Genomic DNA, 21,799 nt, shown 5'->3' with positions numbered 1-21,799 from the left:
TTGTCGAGAAAATAATAAGAACAAAGAGAGAATTTATGGAGAGTATATTTCACTGCCACATGCCACATCAAAGTCTTCATTTCTCAATGATCAGATTGGAACAAACACCATACAAAAAGTTGGCATAATAAGTTGACTGAATTGGTATGTTTCTAAAACAAAGTTCTTGAACTTTACACAGCTCTTTTTTCGCCCATCATATATTGTGATGGTAATGAATAATTAACCAGAATAGCTCTACCCAGGGCTAACAATATAACAAGTACAACTGTCACAGGAAACACTTCATTATAATAGAAGATAAAATTCTATTCATTTTATCCGCGAGTAGACTCGGTTGGCTTACACCTTTCGATACCCACATGACTAATAAAAGAAAAGAAGCACTGCATGTCTAGAGCAAAAAATACTTGAATACAATGCATCTATTCGAAAATATGATTTTCTGAACAAACAATTGACTAGCAAAATACAGAAGCGGAGAAACAAAAATAATCACAATTTTGTAGATACAATAAAGTAAATCCTTCCAAAATCGCCAATAAACGATTACACTAAATTTACCAGTAATATGTTTAGTTATTGAGTTACTTTTCTTCTGAGGTTTGACAGCACTAATTTCGGACAAAAGGGATTAGAACCAGATACATGCAAGAAGTAACTATATGTTTTCGTATTTTGCTCCTATTGTCGATAATTTTTTTCCAAGAAAGATGATTTAATGGTGATATTTCAATCAATGATAGATTGGGACAGTAATTTAGTCTAATATAGTGCTTTCTCTTCTAGGACAACAGCAACAATTTCATTTCGCCTTCGGTCAACGTCCGTTTCCTTTTGCAGCCTCTGACCCTTTATCAGGATTTCGAATGCCACCAATAGGAAACTGTAACAGTAAGTTCAAAATTATTTTATTATTTATGTTGTATCAATAATTAACAGCTATATATGATGTAAGTGTTGGGAATGATGATTTATTGTTTGATAACAAAAATGCGAAAAGAACGAAACGAGTGGAGCAATTTCTCGAACAAAATGAATTCACTTTTGACACAAATTTTATGGAAATATTTTTCCATATTTTGATAATAGAATGGAGAGAAAGATTCGAATAAATTCATATTTCAATGTCTGTTGTCATATCATTTTCTCGACGTTTTAAAAAACTATCTACGCATTTGCTGGGAATTTAAAATTGGATCTTTTATCAAGAGAGTAATAGGTAAGCATCAATATTCATCTGAATCGAATAAAAATCTCTTTATACTTTCAATCTATCAACTGGTGTCCTCTTACTCAATCAAAATTACACTTAATAAACTGATTAATATTAGGAGCATTAGTAGTTTCACGCTAGTGGAACGTTGATAGCAGAATTTGACTAAGACTATGGAATTACAATAGAAAATCTTGCTTTAGAGTTCATCTGATTCAGAATCTTATCTGTCTTCACTAGTATTCATCATTACGAGTTCAATATGTATATTTACCAAATTTTGTTCTCGTTTGAAATCTTTAATCGGTTTTACGGTGTGTCAAAGAAAATTATCCCAAATATTTCCATCACACTTTTTCCAATACACAAGAACCTTTCATAATCGTATTGGTCCCTACCAATACCACACCTTCCCACGTAATCTAAGATCATAGAAAGATTGGTTAAAAAGGCTTTTATCATTTTATATGAAATATATAAAATACTTACTACTCTTCAATTTGGGTTTTTGAGTAACAAATGCACCAATAATTCTATATTTTCCCTCCTTAATAATGTCTACTCTAGCCTAAACAGACCTCACTCTACTGTAACAACTGTTTGTGATTTCTCTAAGGCTTTTTATTGTGTTAATCATAATATTTTAATCAACAAGTTGCAATACTACGGTTTCAAGGGAACACCTCTTGCATGGTTTAAGTCATTCGTTACCAACAGAAGTCAGCTTGTAAGGGTTGATACAACGATGTCTTCTTGCAAGCCAATAAAATGTAGAGTGACTCAAGGCTCAGTACTAGACCCTATTTTGTTTCTTCTGTTTATAAAGGTGCAATCCCAATCTTCGCTGTCTCAACATTTCTAAAACTACAGTTGTATCTTATAAAAATACATTGCAACCTTTTTTATTAAATAACACCACCATCGACGTCGTTGAATCTGTAAAATTCCTAGATCTCGTTGTGAATAATTCCTAGAATTGGGAGCTGCAGATCTTATCTAAAAAATTAAGTTTATCCTGTTTTGCGCTGAGATCAGTTTCCAAATAACTGAATTTATCCACCTCCTTGACAGTTTATTATTCTCGCATCTCGGATATTTCTCTGGTGTCACTCAATTTGAGTGAATCTTTAAACTACAAGAGAGCTGTTAGATTTTTACTAGAACTAAACAGCAGGTCTCACCGCAGGGATTTCTTTAAAAGATTAAAAATTCTTGCTCTTTCTTCCTTATTTATCTTTGAATCCGTTTGCCTAATTTCAGAAAGTTCGTTGCGCGGCTATCCACTTAGGAACGCAAAGCATGTTCTTTACCTACCTACTTCATCTTCAGAATTAGATGAGGGCTCAATATTTTACATTTCAAAAAAATGCACAATCACTTACCAATTGAAATCCCGCAATAGTTTGAGGGTATATTTACTGGAAAATGCATTCTACTCTGTAAACATTTTCTATACTAATAATAATATTCAATTCCGGGCATGAAAGAAATGCCACTATTTCGGAATATAGGGAAATAATGACGTGGGAATTTGGAAGAAGATATTGAAGTAACAGGTAATACCATTGATTATCGAAACTCAAAATATTAGAAAGAAAACCTATCTGCCTTTGATCCTAATTGACAAAGTAGTTTCTTTTCAGTCTTCTAGGTTGCCCTCGTCTTAGTTCATGAAAGTTTTCCAGAATTCGCTTCTAAACAAATTCATTCCACTGTCTGAAATCTTGATGTAGTTATGATTCGGTATCAATACTAAGTATATAAGATACATGAATTATATGCCATAAATTATCATCGCCCTACAACCTACAACCCGTCATCAAGAACAATCGACACTTATGGTAATTGTTATTTACATCCCTCAAAATGCGTTTAGACTGTCTTTATTAACATTTTTCTTTGAATAGAATGCTGTCAAAATTTACTTCTCGATGAACCAACTTAAATCGTGATATCTCAAAAATATGTTCCTTATGTTTCAAGTGGAGAAAGTCGTGAGATTGAAACAAATAAATGGAATATTCAATCTAATAGACATAAATAATAAAACGTCCTATTCGAAAGGATCCTCTTTTACGGTCCAACATATCTAATTTAGAGGTACCCTTTTATTTTCCCCAAGGGATACACATTTCTAAATGAAAACAAAACCCATTCATTCTGAAACGTACTGATTTGAATGTAAAGTGTGTTCTATCTCTGCTCTCAGATATACAAACAGTAATACTGGATATTCTCTCTAATCTGTTTGTGCATAAATTTGCCATATATGGACTGTTCAGATTTAATTAATAAGAAAACGGCATAAGCTCGAAATAAGATTTTCTGCGTTATACTGTGAGACTTTATTATTTCTCCAATTTGTATATTTTATAAAGTACCTGTAAATTTCGCAGCGATAATTAAAATATTTGACTTACAATGAATATTATACAAAACAATTTTTTTAATCAAACTAACTTACACATTTTGACGTCGCAGGTTTTATAAAAAGTATATATATTCACTATTTTAGTATATATATAATATGGCACGCAGTAAATTCTAATAATATCTAGGAATTAATGTGTACGTTAATTAAATTTAATGAAATATGAAAAAAAAATGAACAGAATTCAACCTCACTGTTATCGGTTTGTTGTTTACAAGGTGCATGCTTCATTTTGTCTGTGGGCCAAGAGGGACAAAAAACATCATTATGTAAGAACACCTTATACATTAAACTGGGACTTATGAGAAACTTGTAAAGGAACTAAGAACGAATAGTGATACATTTCGATATTTTCCACCAATATCTCCAAATAACAAAGAAGGAAAAATGTAAATATTTGTTGGCCCACAGATTGGTAGATTAGAAAACATCCTCAGCTTAAAAGTTTCTCATCTATCAATTGTAAAACTGCTTAGAGGTAATTTGGGAAGGTTGTCGAAAAAATTTTAAGAAATAAGAATAGTGAACATCATAAAGATGTTGTTGAAAGATAGGAATGAATGTGTGATTTAATATTCATTTCCTGTTTTCACATTTAAAGTGATACTCGGAGAGCGTTACAGGGATTTTGGGATAAAAAAATGTTTTCTGATCACTATTGGTTTATAATATTTTCGCATGGTGCAAGTTGATCAAGTTTTATGATATCTTGTTTATAATTTGGGAGTTTCTCATTTTTATTTCTTGGAAATTCTCAATTTATGTCCATACAAAAACGCCCAAAAGCTGTGTGGATGCGATGGACGATCAGATTTTTTCTTAGAGATAAATTTTGTGCAATTCATTCAATAATCGGAATATAAGACTATTATAAGACTATTGGGTGAGGATTTACAAATAAATAATGGTATAAATCTTACAAGGCGCAAATAATTTCAGTGTGCATGGTCTTAGAATCGAAATTTCGTTGTATCGCATTGCCCCATTACAATAGTTAGCCGTGTATGTCACTAAGATAGATCCCAGAACTAAACATGAATGAATTAACACCTATAGTTTGGTTTTTTTGGGTGTTTTTGGTATGATACTGCTCCAACTACCGCATTATTCGGGGAATAAAATATGGGTTTTAAGGAAGAATGATGTACTAGTCTAAGATGTCTAGCTGATGTCAAGCTAAAACCATGAAACTTTCAATAATGGACAAACCAGGGACAAAATATTCAGGGTCATGTGAGAAATTGGGGAGAAACACACTTTATGGATGAAATATAAGAACTGATAGAATAGATTGGCTCTCATAACAAGAATAGATCAGGTATCATAAAACAATATTGCAGTTTAATTATGCCACAGTGGTGATTTTATTTTGTTATGTCAATCTGTATGGGATTGGAGCAAAGGATGATCTGTTTTTGAAAATACAGGATAATTTCCAATTTAATTGCGTTTTCCATTTTTTGCAATGGTTGTGCATTTACGTACATGTTATGTTAATGCATCATTTATGTGCAATATCGTTTTGTAGTATTTTCCTAATATTATTTGAAAAAAATATATTATTTAACAATTTTGCTAGGTTTTAAATACAGAAAAAAAACTATTTTAAGAACTAAACTAATAGAGTTATTCGCTCAATTATAAAGGACTGCCATAACTAAATAACAATAATAACATGAATTTGAAATCCGCCACCCGCCACCGTCAACAAAAAAAAACGTTGAAGAGCAAAGTAAAAAGCAATTAATTCGTTTTTGTGGCCTAAAATGGATTCAAAAACAGATGAATATAACACAGGTTGGGAAGGTTGTATAGAAACTTGATATGTGATCCAGTGACGTACTTCTAATAGCAAATTGAAGCATTTGAATGATATTATCATCAAAAAAGTGTTATCGTATCGAAGTTTTGTTGAAAGAGTTAAATCTGCTAAACTCCTTTCCACGCGAATCTGCGCGATCTTTGTATATATAATGAAAATTCCTCATCTGCTAAAGAAATATTTTATTATTCAACGAAATCTCCTAAACATTGACTTAATTTTTTTTAGTTTTCATATTGTAGTTTCAAATTGACGAAACATAATGTTGTGATAATATTTCTCAGTGAACAACCTACCACTGACAATAATTTACTAGGTATTATCTACATCTGGGTTAAAGTCATCCAATAGCTCTCGCATATTTTTTGAATTATTCTTTCCATCAAAATTCTATAGCTTCCGAACTAAATCAATTGTTACACATTTCATAATCAATAGAAAAAGGGTAAAATTTAATGGTGTTAGTCTGGCTTAATGATCAACTTCAGTCTACATCGATTTCAAATCGAGCACAGATCGAACGCGATGCTTCTACCCTCGCACGCTTTTGGTCAACATTCAAACATTTGGGGATCCATTTCGCAGCAATTTTTCTCATGTCCAAATCGGTGAACTATATGATGAAAGCGTTAGTATGAAATATTCAGTGCTTCAGATATCCGTTTTAGCCCAAATCGAAATCATGTCATGAACTGCATCGATATTTTCGGGAACTGATACAGAAACTGGTCTTCCCGATCGTTCATCATCTTCAATAGAAGATTTACGTCTTTTGAAGCTTGCTGTCCAATATTTCACGGTCGCATACGAAGGACATCGATCATTGAGGGTATTAAGTATATCTTCGTAAATCTGCCCACCTCTTACCCCTTTTAAATACAGGTACTTGATGATGGCTCGATATTCCAATTTTTCGATTTCCACAATTTCGGTGGACATCTTTTAATTTATTGCGTAGCTCTGGTTTACTTTTTTGACGTCAAACTTTACACTGACACTTCTAATAAGTAACGCAATATTTTGTTTATGCATGTAACTGATCTAGGCTAACTAGGTATCAATACATCCTAGTACTTATTTACTACTAGCCAATTCCACGGAGGGGTTTCAGGTCCAAAGAAGAGTTTATTCGCCCCTACTTTAACAAGCCTAACTACTGTTTCAATTATGTTACTTTATGGCTATTCCATAGTCTAGCTTTAGTGATATCGTGACTCAGTTAATTACACAATAGACATGAAAATAAACGTGGTAATGAATTGCTCTCCACGTATTACAGAGAGTATGTTTTCATTGTTTTGTACAAATTTTGAATTCGCTAGAAAATAAAAACAAAAAACAAAAATTATGAGTTTCTAAAGTTCTCCAATAAACTTATAACTGTGGTAATTATGTGGACCTAGTGAATTTCTCAGATATAACGAGAAATACCCTATGATATTGGTATTGTCGAAAAAGAATATGATCTTTGTTAGAAATGGAAACAAATTTATTAGAATTATCAAACCGTTATTTAAATGCTTATTAGAGCCTAAAAATGAAGAAAATCTTTTTAAATACTCTCTGTAACAAGAATATGCCAAGCCAACAAAAAATGAGAAGCGCTTATATTATTAACAATGCATGCATTTTATAGATATAGATAAACTTTCACAGTGTAGTAGAAGTGAACAAACAAATAAATTGACTCCACTAACACTTTGAGGTATTGATCCATTGTGTTCACTATTAAACAGTTAACCATAAATTACTTTCCAAAGTAAGCCTACTGTTTAAGGGCTATGCGACTGGGTTCTTCTTGTTAATGTAAAAACAATAGTCTTTGTCGATGGACAGCTTTTGAATTATAGATGTGCTCGAATGTTTATTTCGGTTCCTTGCCAAAACAACAAGAGCTGTCCAGAATTATCTCGATGTTTTTTAAGTAAAAATCCAGCGCACAGTAACCAATGATCATATCAGTAACTCTTCTCAGCTCGTATCTGCTTCATGAAATGATTACGACTCGGAATTTTCAAAAACTTATGAATCTTGATGATCCTATGAAATAAGTTAACGCGTTCTACGTCGCCTTATCCGCTTGTTCATATCCGTGGCCTGGAACCCACATCAGAGTGATTTCAGAAATTGGGCCTTCTGGTGTTTGCAATGGGCTGCACATGTACTATGTGTACTATGAATTAAACGTTTGATATTTCAAAGCTATGTGGCCGTAGTCTTATTATACAAAAAAACAGTTTTGATGAAGTACATTATTTCGACTTTGATGTTATTTCTGGGGACAATGGCATACCCAAGTTTCATCTTCTATGACATGTAAAGGAAATAATTCATTTTGTTCATATTTGAATATATACCAACAACCATTTGAATTATTACTGCTACCGAAGTTTTAATCAGTATTAAGCGATCAGTGCACCAGCATTGCAGATATCTTTTTCATACGTTACCTGGAGTAGTACAGTAAATGACAGTCCCAGACATTCATCATTACGCTAGCTTGTAAAAACGGGTCAACGAAATATAACTCGCATCACAAACGCAATATTGATGCCTGTTATATTTTCACATTATTGGTAAAAGGGTGATTCCGTTCTAACTGTGATTTTTTGTATTCAAAATTTCAAGATTTTAAAATTTAACTTTTCTAACTTTTTTATGCATATTATTCATCTATTTTACTGTAAAAATAAAACTCTAAGAGGAATTTACTACAACTTCAAAGTATCACGAGCAAGACACAAATGTCGGATTTTGAGTTCCACGGTACTGACTCATTTATCCACGGTACTGACATGGTAACTTAAGATATTAAACAACAAGTGCATCAATTTTCCTCAGTTTGATCATAAACATTAGAATTTATAAGGTAATTAGTTTAAATCATTTGTTACGACAAAAAAAATTAATAATTTATCGGTAAATTCTAGGAATGGACATGACACGGTACTGACATGGTAACTTAAGATATTAAACAACAAGTGCATCAATTTTCCTCAGTTTGATCATAAACATTAGAATTTATAAGGTAATTAGTTTAAATCATTTGTTACGACAAAAAAAATTAATAATTTATCGGTAAATTCTAGGAATGGACATGACACGGTACTGACATTCAAGTGATGTAGTATAAGTTTTCTTTAAGTGGCAAGTTATATTGTATAAAAATAATGTTTAAATATCTTAAGAATTATTCAATTAACACAAATTTTTTATTAATTGATTATTAATTAATGACTAGTACAAAAAAGCAATACAGGACATTGAATATCACAGTTATAATGGAATCACCCAAAAACACATATCTTGAGAGAGTTTTCTAGACAAAAAGGATTTGGTATGTTACTAATCATGTATTGCAAATATTTTGGTGTCTTTACATCTATTTCCTATTCTGGTCCGTTCCGCGAAAGGAGAAAAATGAAATTGAAAGGAAGTTACCAATAATTCATCGCATTTTTCTGATAGTAGAAGCTATACATATTTTTTTGAACATTTTATATCAATTCCTATGACTAAATTGTTTCACAGAACACTTTACGAATATGACTCCGGAACGAATTGAGCTCGTTATTCAAGTTTAAATTGTATGGACAAAATAATATTTTTTAACAGGTTCTTTGAAGGTACAGATCTCTAAACTCTTCTAGATAGGTGTGTAGACTCATCGTCTCCATCCGAGATATAAATCTTCTTCTAATAACACATTCCAATAATCATTCTACTTTTTTCTATCGTTACTATTCAAATAATGATAATAATTAAGGTTTTAACTGCTTTCATCTAAGAAGTAAGCAATTTGTCCTTATCGGAGATTAACCATAATTCTGCAATAATGTCCTACGAATATAGGGTAGATATCATTTCGAAAATTTCCATCAAAAACTACTACGAGTTTATTCACTTTCTTTGAACAAACGAATAGGTTCAAAAAAATTAAATATTTATTGCTCTTAAGTAAATTTATATTCACAATATGAAAGTTCATTTAAATTTTTGTGTTACGTTTTGGTGAGGAATGGGACAACGTCTGGATAACATCTAAGATTAGAAATTAGACGCGTCTGTCTAGTGCCTAGGTAGCCTTTCAACATTGACGTCTGGATCCATCGTTAATCAACAGGCCTTCGGTTTTTTATTATTTTCTGCCTAAAACCACGAAATTCTGATATCTCTGAAAGAAAGACAAATTTTTATAATGGAAAATATGCGTTAAGCTCATTTTTATCGAAATGGCTACGAGTTCACGTGATGATTACTCATTATTAATCGAAAAAGTATTGGATTTTAGAAAAAAGAAAAGTGTTTTTGAAGAAATTATTTGCTAATGAAAGTCCCAATCTTAATTAGCGTAAGTGAATCACAAAAAACCGTAAATATATAAACAAGTAGAATAGTGATGCCTATAACTAACGTTGATTGAACTTGTTGCCATAATGTAAATTTTTATTTAATCTTTGTTTTCCATATTTCCTAAATTTTTCCTTAGTGTACACAACGTTTATTTTATATTACCTTATCTATTTTTGTTTTGATCGACAAAAACGATGTGTTCAAATACAAATATATAATAACAAACTTTTTCGAAAAAATCTATTGACATTTTCTATCACCCTGCGCATTCACCAAGTTTACAAACACATTTCTGATCTATATTTAGAAAATTTCAATATATAGTCTCCTATAGTCATTCTGGTTATGAAATGAAATAGATAACCAAAGCCACATTTGAGTTTATCAAAAATATGTTAGTTTTTTCAAAATGAATATCCTATTATTTAAGGTAATTAATATTGAAACTATAATAGAGAAAAACACTAATTGTGAACCGGTTTTACATAATTATATATGATAGACATTAAAGCAAATGGTGCATAACCACAAACATATATGAAAGTTTAAACATAAAATTAGAATTAAATTGATAGTGGATTGATCCTCCGTTTTTTCTAATTAACTTATAAACTCTTTATGAACAAATTGATTTATAAATCTGGTTTCGGTTATTTGTGAGCTCATACCATAATTTTCCATAGATTTTCTATCGGGGAGCACGAGAGCCACACCAATAGTTAAATATTTCTTGGTTCGAATGTTGAATATCATTGTTATTCAGAATTACGATTGAATGCTCTTCTGATATTCATTTCCGCTAACGTAAAAATTCACACTCTGTAGGGCAGTCCAATGAATTGAAATGCCACATTCAAAATGTCTTTTTGAAAAATACTAGAATCTCAATTCTTAATTATCTCTAATTAAAGCCATCAGGACCATCTAATTTGAATTTCTTTTCATCAGTAGAGATTAGTTCCAGTTGAAATCCATATTCTAGCAACTTCCTAAGGTGTTGCTTACAACAATTTCTTGAATAGTTTGTCATAACTTTTCGTGATAGATTTGTCATTCCAGTAATTTTTCGTTGACTTTCTCGTTAATAGCTGTAATTTTAACTTTTTTAGCTCAGAAAAATGACTTCCATAAATTATTTTCAGTTAATGACGAAATCATTTTAGGTTTTAGATTGAAATTTGTATCGCCAGTCAATTTTTGTCAATAGTTAGTTATGTACCAAAGGTATAATGTAAATGTTCTTATGGAGATTGTCTCACAAATAGTAGTGTCTTTGGTTGGTAGTGTAGCCAGAAACCTTCAACTACGTAGCTTTAATGTTGTACCAGTTCGTTTTAAATAATAACAATTTTTTTAAATTCACTTTGATCCACCAATTTTTATATGTTATGTTACCTTCAAATTATTATTTTCTGCGTTTCGTAGCTAAGGAGATACGTATGAAAATGCTTAACGTGGGAACGTTCAAAATAAAAGATTGAAATAAACAAATTTTAAAGAAAACTTTAAATAAACTTTGATGTTATATGCAAAATTTTCCTCTGGCTAGGATAAATATTCGAGATAAAGATGACTTTACTATTTAAAAGCTTTTTTAATGACCCAAATCGCATTATTATTTGTTGTATTCACATGCGGAAAATGAAAACTTCATCTTTGTGATAACAGTTGGAACCAAATCTAACAAAAAACAAGTTTCCATCAGAAAATATTATATTTCACTAACAGATAATCCACTATACCGTATAACTTAATGAAAATAACTCATTTGGGAAATTTCTCTATACTATTGTAATATTTGGGTTTGAAAAACTGCGTAAAATGTAAAATAGTCATAGCGAGGAAGAATTATGCATTCTCTCAAGTGGCATACACTATAGTTTTTCAATAAATACATTGTTTTGCGTATTCAAAACGAGGTTCAAAATTAAAATACATGATACATTGACTAATTTCCATATTTCACTTAAAATTGTAATTAACAGTTATCTCCAATCAGTTTTGTTAATGTCTGGTCGAAATTGCTGAAACAATATTGTGTATTCATGTTCCGGTGGCGTTGGAGAATGAATCGATTCTAATACACTTTTTGATACTTTGATTTTGTTAGCCATACAGTCATCGATGAAGGATACAGGCTTATAGCTTTATTTTTAACCCGCATAAACTTTGTGAAATCGCTAGGATTCTCCTGTAGCTTTGGTTTCATTATTGGGTAATTTTATTAATAGGGGAAGATTGGTATATTCCATGTCGTCTCTTCTCAATCCTCCAGTTATTAGTTATAGCAAGTGACTCGCTATTTTTGTCATAATGTGCTTGGTAGCAAGGTTTTACAAGAATCGGATGCTTTTCGAACAATATCTGAAGGTGTGTTTCCAAACTTCAAATCTTTGAACAATAATTTCCGTTTGGAAAGTTCAGAGTAATACTAAGTGGCCATGGAAACGCCAGCAATTTTTTTCTTTCCCAAAATACACGTTATTCTGTGAACTTAGTCATTAAACAGACATTGTCAATTTCATGAAAATTATATAAAATCACTATAATGTATTGTAATCACATTCTCTTATTAGAATGAAGATAATGATTAAAATGCGAAAAAAAAAAGGTAATTATGAATGAAAAACACATTAGGCCGGGTGTACATTGAGCCGCAGGTTACACAGCGTGTTTGGAGAAAGCTTTACCGTGAACACTACGTGTAAGACTGTTATGCTTTGTTCAGGCTCTCAATATACGCTAGTAGGTTCTAACTGATAGATAACAGAAATGTACTCAATGTGCGTGAGGCCTCCGAACATTATTCTGCTATAAATAAATGAAGAGTAAATTGATGATCAATCCGTCTCATTCACAAAAAATGTTCTATTATTAAGTATCATACAAAATATAAAGCGGTACCGCAGTTTTACTGCTGGAGCTGAATAATATCTTTCAACTGAGTTACTACGTTATTGAGGTCATAAAAGATCTCTGTTGACTATTTTCTCGAGGACTTTCAACCATTATACGTAGACGTTGTATGTAAAATAGTTTTCGGATTTTTTTTTGTTGATGACCCCAAGTTTATTATCACGTTCATATCATTCTTGGTAGCTTCGAAACTCCCACATCAAAATTTGATTGTAACTACAGATACTGTGACTCAAGCCGTCTTATATTTTCCATTAATCCGTTTTGGTTCTTCTAATTTTTTCAAACATAACCTAACTGTAAGTAAACATCCTGCTGCATAGGTTTGGTCGAACTTTCACATCGTTACTTGAAAGCTGTAAGTTCAGATATATCGATAATTTTCAAGCTTACACTTTGGAAAAAATCTTGAAAACTGTATTTTCTCATAGTTTCATAGTTATCGTCTCGCTTTTATTTTCAAATAACTTTCGTACATTGATTCCTTTTCAAAAGAGAGATCTATTCCGAATTCCATACGCTAGTCCAAACAAAGACATTTATGAAAGCACACCATTACCACTACAATCAATTCACCCTAACATTGTCTTTTTGATACAAAGTTATCACCTTCAGAAACCGAAAGTAATGGTAGTAATAATCTGTATAATTATCATCAAGGCTTCATAAGAGTCCAGCTTAACTTGTGTCTGTTAACAAAAGATCCTGAGTAAAGGTAATAGAGAGGTAGTATTTAAATATCAGTATTAATTAGTTAATCCACCAAATAACTCTTATAGAGACTGATTTCTACAGTTTACATTTTGCACATTTTATGCCACTCTCTCAACCAAAGTTGTTCTATTTGGTCTATTTTCTCATGAATGCTTACACTTGACTACACACTGATATATTGCCTTATCTTCTCAAACTTGTTTTAACTAGTATCGCTACTAATTTTTAATAACTTTCCATTTATTCCTCCAACTGGGGCCTCTCCATTTTCTTATCCTTAATATTTTCCTGTAGATTTTGAAGAAATTGTTTGTTTTTAACTTCTTTCTTCAATGTAGTGCCTGATATTTTAGTTATATTAATATTGTTCTTCAAACTTCCGATGAACGCATATTTTTTTTTTAATTTTTTTGCTTATTTAAAAACAAAGTCACTACGACTATGCTTTACTCATCAACCACCAGAATGAAACCTGCGGATGACCTGGTCGATATGCTCATCATCTGTTTCGGCCACATTGACATAGTACAATTCAGATCAACAAAATGACAACATAGGGAATCATAAAATTGGTCGACATTAAACGCAAAGCCGTGGATTATTGGAACTGGACACTCTTTATCTTCTGGGGAATATGTCTAAACGTGGCCGTCAATGTTTGTTGCAAATGAAAAGAATAAATTCGTTATTTCGTAAACTGGCGACTTTAAGGAATAATCGTGGAATCAGTCGATTTTTATTTTTAAACAGGATGTTTGTGAGGATATCTTTTCATTTTTGACGTCGTCCAAGTCATCGTGAAGACAAATTGTGCTATCCATTAAAACCTAAATTTAGAGCTCCAAGTGTTTACCTTTTTTTTGTTTCGAATTTTGTTTTTCTCAGTTATTCTATTGAATCATATAACCAAAAGGTAATAGCTTCTCACATACAAAGGGAGGAAAATAATGCCTTAACAAAAGACAGATGCTTAGAGCAATGTGACATTTTTATGGAGATTTTCCTTTCTCAGACAATGATTATTCTCTTCGGAAGTAAAATCGTCATATTCCACCCCGACTTAGAGGTCAAATATTAGGTTAGGTAACGATAGAGGAAAAATAATGTGGTACTATCACTTAATCCATAGATTACAGAAGAATATTGGATCTTTCTTCTTTTCTTTTGCATCATTTTTGCGCTAGTAGGTGTCCATTTATTTATACAAACATTAATTGTGCTATTTGGTGAGTTTTAATTGTTTCACGTACGAGGTAGATACTACAAACAGTACTAGTGCTTTAATTAACCGCGAGCATAACAGAGAATCAGAGGTGGTAAAGAATAAAAAGGACCTGCGACCAAGGAACATCTAAAGTGGGAAGCTAAAATTGAACTTGAACGATCTCAATACCTACTTAGGGTCTACAATAAGTTGATACGAGAAATGTGCTTCATAGTCAACCGGAAGGAGGCAAAACTCATTTTATTACGTAAGAAAGATGAACCTTTAGGAAACCCTACATCATACAGACCAATATGCTTACTGAAGGTAGACGAGAAATTATACGGAAACCTAGTCCTAGATAGGGCGCACCAGGAGACTTTCCGCCAGACAATTTGAATTTGGAGAACAAACTGTGTACAGTAGTATAGAAAAAGTTTTTAGAATCTTCACCGAAGCCGCAGTCTAGTTTATACAACATAAAAGATTTCGTGCTGTGCTCCCACTAGACGTAGGGCATCGTGTAACAAACTTATATACTAGAGCTTGATTAGAAGTCTCTCGTCCTATGTAGCAGATCTGAAGAAATAATTAATTGTTAAAAAAGTGAGTGGTGGAGTCCCACAGTGCTTTGACCAACTCTGTGGAACGTACAGTATGATGATATGTTAAACATGGTGCATAGGTTTCGCAGATAATATTTTCCTAGTAATAATATTGACTAACATAGCAAATGGTACGCTATGAAGAGTGAACTGAATGCAGCTCTGCTCAAAGTAGCACAGTAAAATAGAGAAGCAGTACTCTTGACCAAAAAAAGATGAATGAATTCATAGAATAAATTGATAAAACAGTTAACAGAATTAAAGAAATCGTTTTTGCCCTCAATGAGCTGATGCCAAATGGCGAAAGAGCTAAATCAGAATAACGTAGAACTCAAATTGACTATAGGGTCGTATAAGTAAGTGCAAAAGCAAAGGGGGAAATCAACCGTGGTTGCCAAGTATTACATAGGCGACAACATAAATAACAAGTTAGAAATAGGAAGAAAAATTGTGGAGGTAAACAACAAAAATGACTGAATGCTACAAAGTTTTCAATTTCACAAGTGCAACTATCACAAGTACTACTGATAATATGACGGATGAAGAAAATTCACTTACAACTGCTATTTTTTGAACTTCTACAAAAATTGATTATATATTGAATTACTCCACTGCTGTAAAAATGGTTCACAAGAGTAATAGCCCATCATTATTAGCCCATTGATTATCATTCTATTATTTAACGTATCGTAAGATTGGTGCACTCTATACCCCGTATTCAAATATAACATTCTAATAATTATTATTTGTTCCAGATATGCCGCAGTTTGGTTTGAGTAGTACTAATTCACATTGGGGATACAGTACTGCCGGAGCTTATTCATCTTATTTCACTCCTGGTGCTTTGGGCTCTTGTGCTGCCCCTTCAACACAATTCAATACTCCAGCTTTAGGATTTTCTGGAAGTACACCTGATCAATCGTCCACACAAGATGCCTTCACTACCAGTTCAGCAGTTAGTTCATGTAAGTTAATCGTTTTAACTTATGAACTAATTTTTTCCTTATACACTTTTTATTGTTTCAGTATTACCTGAAGCTACAACAACAGATTTAGATCAACATCTCGGTTTAGTATCATCTCAAAATCACTCAAACCATTCTCACACGCCTTCTCATACATCTTCCCTATTAGTTCCTCGGTATTCTACGAATCATACGGATTTCACTTTATCTGGACCAAGAAGTTTGTCAGATAATTCTAGTGCAGCTGAAAGTCCTGTTCAAGATGAACTTCTAAACTCGCAAACTTCACTAGGTGTGAACCATGTGAACAACAGTTCAAATTTCTTACACCAAAATATGTCTCAGAGTTCATATTCCTCGAGTAATTGTAATAATTCTATTTATCCTGTACTCCCTGGTCTCTTATATTCCCAACTGTATTCGGCCGCCAATCAAAGCCATAATTTCCATTCGCTACACACGCATACGACGCATAGCCAACATAATGATCTACAAAGTGTTATGGATCATCTATCAACTAGCAATCAAAGACAGATGGTTAATGGTACAACTGATTTATTGTTGAGCAATAACGGGACTTGTGCAGCAGCCGCCGCTAGGCAAGATGATGGACATAACAGAGGGCTGACCAATAATACTGGGCAACGAGGCCCCTCACAAAATGGTGATGCAGTAGTTTGGCGACCTTATTAATAACATATTCAAACAATTGCGAAGAAGACCTTTTATCGTGAGGATATATCGAAATTCAGCATTGATCATCAAAAAACTATAATTAACTATTTTGTTCTGTTTTGAATTTTTTTATAGTAAGATAAATTATAGATTGAAAAAGAGGCTTTTATAGTTGAAGTGCCAATTAAAAAGTAATTCTTAATACGGAAAAAATATTTTTTTTGCTCATAACCAGCTTTTATCATGATAAAATGGGATAACTAGTTGGAATTTTGATTAGTGAAGCAACTGCAGAATCACTCCATTGCTGAGGTTCACTTTGTAGGCGTTCATTAACTACTATTCTCTATAACTCAAGATCTCTGTTCTATTTAAGAATATTTTTCAAATTTCTCCTCCAAAACCCAAAGCTGCAGAGAGCTGCAAAATACAACACCATAATTTAAATTTTTTCCAATAAAAAAGAAAGAAAAAACCGTAGTTAGCCTTTTGCGAGTGCACGAAAATTACAGAACCAAGTTTCTTGCATTACTCAAATTTCAGGAAAAAACAATTAATACCCAATTCTAGTCACCAGCTTTTAATGATGATATATCGAAACGGGTGAACTGAGATAATTTTGTTATGGGAAAGACCCATCTTAATTTCCTCACCTCCTGAGTAGTTTGCAGGGTTTTAGAAGCGCTTCTGTAAAACTCATTCCAATATATTAGTTTTGGGGTTGGAAGTCTTCGATATTTTCTGCAATCCCTAGGATTACAGTTTACCAAAAACTTGGTGAGGCCATTTAGTATTTCTTCGTTTACATATACATTTTTCACAGCTTTGAAACTCGAAAATCTTGAACCAAAGCATCAAACCAGAAGATGTCAAGTTAAAAATCCTTAGAGACGGTAACTGATAAGTAACCATTCGATAAGAGCTCGTGAGCCACACAAAAGACGTCACAATTCCTACCACAATGATATCTGTTCATAAATCCACACTAGCATGGATATTTCACTCATGTCAAGCCAATCTCAAGTTTTTGATAACCTTTTCAGTTATTTGGTCATTCAATACCGGAAAATGAGGTGATAAAACTTGTCTGCATTATGGAGACCACAAATGTTAAGAGCTGCACACAAAAAACTTGCAAAGGCATTTTCGGCAATGTTTCATCGTAAAATAGGTAAAAAAGTTATGCAATTATCAGTACCAATGGATGTAACATGAATCCATCCCCATGATGTGAACGCTGAGTGAGTAGTATATACATGTAGATTCACATCCGCTGAAAACAATCACAGGAGCTCATTTCCTAATTCAGTTCCAATATTAGTGAGATAATGAAAGGAAAACGGCAGGAGATGCTGCGAAAAGTTTTTCTGGTGAATCCGGGTAATGCACCCAGTCACAGGTATGTCATTGCATTAGCCACAATAGCGCAGGCTAAGAATGAGTTGATTATCTGTATGTGTACAGTTGAATAATCGAGAATCAATGTCGAAGAGGAGAATGTGGAAACTATATTGGAAAACTATATATATATCATATGTTTCCATTGCATGTGATTAACAGGTGTTGCAAAAATATAAGCTACCGTATGTTAAGAATTATTTTCAACTCATTAGTTTGTTTAACTATAAAAGCATGTTGGTTTTAAAACTATAGTTTGTTTTCTCTATTACTTAATCGATACTTTGTGATGATGAGACATTATATTGTATCTGCTGCTTAGCATAGTACTGCTTCGAGAAAGTCCAACTTTTTAACGATATATTCTAACTTTATCAGAAAGCTACGAGTTTGAAGTGACTAAAGAACATTCGTTCCTGTCAATATTATAATGATTTCTTTCAACAGCAATGGGACACATTCTCTTGGTAGAAATCTCTAAAAATATGTTCCTTTGAATGAAAGATTGTAACTCTAAAGGGTCTGAGTTCCAACTTCATTATTTAGAGATATACTTATAAAAGTGGAATGATGAAAATTTTTCAATGAAATAATTTATTATTCATACTGGCAATAGTTGACAACACTCCTTACTTATTATAACAGTATAACGTAGTAAAAAATAGAATGAACATCCACTATTTTAAAATGTTTAAGTGCATTTTAAAGTACAGTCGATAATCCCACAGATACGGGCCCGACTGGTTGTCGGATTTCCAAAAAGCTTCGGATTTTCAAATATTCTACTTCTTTGACCAATTTTAGCCGTGTATACGCATATAATACTCAAGAGAAATCTACTATCTTTCATTATCAACACCTACCCTGTAAAAAATTGAAAAACCTACACACAGAATTAGTTTAGGCATTAATTGTAACATAAACAATATCTTTTATCTTAAGCATTGGAAAATCTGTAATGTTTTTCTGTTATTTATGTAGTGACTGCTAGTCGTGGCTTCTTCTTGAAGAGATATTAGAATCAAAATTATGTTGCAATCAAGTTCCCACTTTTCGCTCCAGCGTATTAAAACATTTGCAGCTTCGTCACAGGTGACAGAATGTTTAGCGTTTGGAAGCTCCTCTAATGTTTCATCTTCATTAAATGTGATTTCTTTTACTACCTCTCTATCTGTAAAGTCAGCGTTCAAGTTATCTTCTACAATCTTCTAAGGTCTTCTGAAGATTCTGAAGGAACGTTGATTTTATTGCAAAGTATAAGAGTATCATTTATAACTTCGTTATCAGTTTGCTTGAGCATTGAATTTTCTGGCCAAATATTTGATTAGAGTTGACGGTTTCGACCATAGCTGCTGAAACACCGACTTGGTGCTAATGGAAATGACCCCCAGCAAACATCAAATCGTAATTCACACACACATATTTTAATATTTGTTTTTGCTATTGTACTATTTTCTGTACTCATCTCCGAGGAAACCAGGTTTCTGTGATAGAAACTTATCATTCCATTTATTACATTTCTTCTTGTAGTTTTAATCACTAAAAAACGTACGTTGGCACTGCACATCTTTATGGTTTTGGATAGAATTCTGGAAGAAACTGACACTTGAAAACATTTGTATATTATTACTTATGGCACTAATACGGTACTATTTAAAAAAATTGACTTTTGACTCATTAACCCTTTAGGCTTAAAATCCTTCATTTGGATTTGCGTGCAACTGCTTATCATTTTAAGTTTGTTATGCCTATGGCAATAGTTGATTTTCAATAGAAATTTTGTGTGCAATTATTTTGATATTAACATTTTAAAAATGTTTGTTGTGTTGAAAACAATTTTTGTAGATTTTTGTATAATATTATGTAACAAAAAGGTGATTACGATGTGCAATCTTAATATCAATGTAAGTATCCAAAATAATTAAATTTTATGTCTGCTAAAATGTAAATAGTGTCCAAAAAAATAGTGTCCGAAAGAGTCACAATAAGAATTCAATTAATTCTACAAATATTGAACGAAATAATTGAAAAATATCAAAATAAGGATAAAATCAACTTAGAACTTTGTTCCAATAAGAAAAATTAATTTTTCCTTGCTTCCTACATCTCAAATATATTAAATTTATTGGAATTGAATGAAATATTTGGATAATGTATTATGTCCTCTATGACTAACATTGAGAAAAATCTAAAATCTTGGTTATAATTTTTGAGCTACTATCCTTGCAGTACAATAAAGGAAATTAGAAAACAGATATCGCTAATTTTCTATCCAAGATAATACACTTTAAAACAATCGACATAGAGAGTTAGGTAAATTGCAAACAGCATTAATGTAGTTATGAAATGATAAAGGACCACGTGGTAACCTTGAGATATCTCTCGAACCTCTGGTAGATTCTAAAAAAATTGTTCGATAGCAATACTATAATACGAATCATAAAATGAGAGTTGACCGATAATAAAAGAATACCATGAACTTGGATGTCGGGAAACTCATGCCATCACTTCTAAAGTTATCTAAAATCGATTTTCGCAGGGAGCTAGGTCAATTGAATATGGAATATGAGGTAATAGCGCAATTCTGCTCAAATGTTTCTGTATGAACAAAAATAAGATCGTTTTTAGTTGTATTCGGCATTAAAAATTAGTATAATATTGGCTAATTATCCCTTATTCGGAAGGATCCATCAGAATTAAACCTTTCAAATAACAAAAAACTGTGGCCATGGCGTTATTTGCTAGAAAAGCGGTTTTTTTCCTTAAAAGGATGTTCCTGGAATGGAGTTCATCGTTTTAACTTTACTTATAGCTGCGGGAACAAATAACTTGGAGAAACAACTACTACTACTTTTTTCTTCATATCAATATGTGTGAAAGCAGGGGGCTGTACTTAATTTTGAATAAAATCGGAGCTTAAGAATGGATTTCAATGAAATATTCGTATTCAAGGATGATTTTCCATTATAAGAAAAGGTTTCAACAAGTAGATAATATTAATAATCATATAGCACTTTGTATTTTTTGTAAAATAAATATTGAAATAGAATATACATACCACATATTATTTATTTTAGTTATCGAGAACAGTTCACATAAAAATAACATAATGGCCTATGACGTGACTCTATTTTTTTTGGACAATGTACCATAACATGCTTTAATTAGGAATAACGTGTAAAAAAATATTATTTATTGTTGCTACATAAGTCTAATATTTTTGTTGAAATATGTAACATAACAACGATAATGAATATATAAATTATTGAAAATAATGTTGTATTTAATTTCTATCAACATTTCCATGCGTAATCTTGAAATAGATGCAACTATATGGAATATTATAGCTCGGAAAATATAATAAAGTTCTCTTTGATGTTTCCTTGCCACGTTCCCACATATATAAATATATATATGTAAGTAAGTAAGTCATACCAACACCGACAATATAACTATCCATAAAGATTTAAAATTTTACTTTAAAAGAAAAACCAGAATAA

At 32.1% G+C, this 21,799-nt stretch overlaps 1 protein-coding gene across 2 annotated transcripts in view; it reads left to right on the top strand.

Moving 5' to 3' along the window:
• Positions 1 to 21,487, top strand: part of LOC130898735 (runt-related transcription factor 2) — a 58,881-nt gene extending 37,394 nt beyond the window's left edge. Inside the window, exons 3-5 of one of the 2 annotated variants that reach the window (XM_057808217.1) lie at positions 775 to 894; positions 16,017 to 16,226; positions 16,288 to 21,487. In XM_057808217.1, the coding sequence (XP_057664200.1) occupies positions 775 to 894; positions 16,017 to 16,226; positions 16,288 to 16,919 (962 nt within the window). In that variant the 3' untranslated portion in view covers positions 16,920 to 21,487. The remainder of the gene's footprint in view (positions 1 to 774; positions 895 to 16,016; positions 16,227 to 16,287) is intronic. The other variant, XM_057808219.1, reaches the window with a different exon arrangement.
• Positions 21,488 to 21,799: the final 312 nt, after the last annotated feature.

The sequence above is a fragment of the Diorhabda carinulata genome, chromosome 10 (assembly GCF_026250575.1).
Source record: "Diorhabda carinulata isolate Delta chromosome 10, icDioCari1.1, whole genome shotgun sequence".
NCBI classification, from domain to species: Eukaryota; Metazoa; Arthropoda; class Insecta; order Coleoptera; family Chrysomelidae; genus Diorhabda; species Diorhabda carinulata.
The sequence above is the reverse complement of the archived record's forward strand: the minus strand, read 5'-3'. Positions and strand labels throughout refer to the sequence as shown.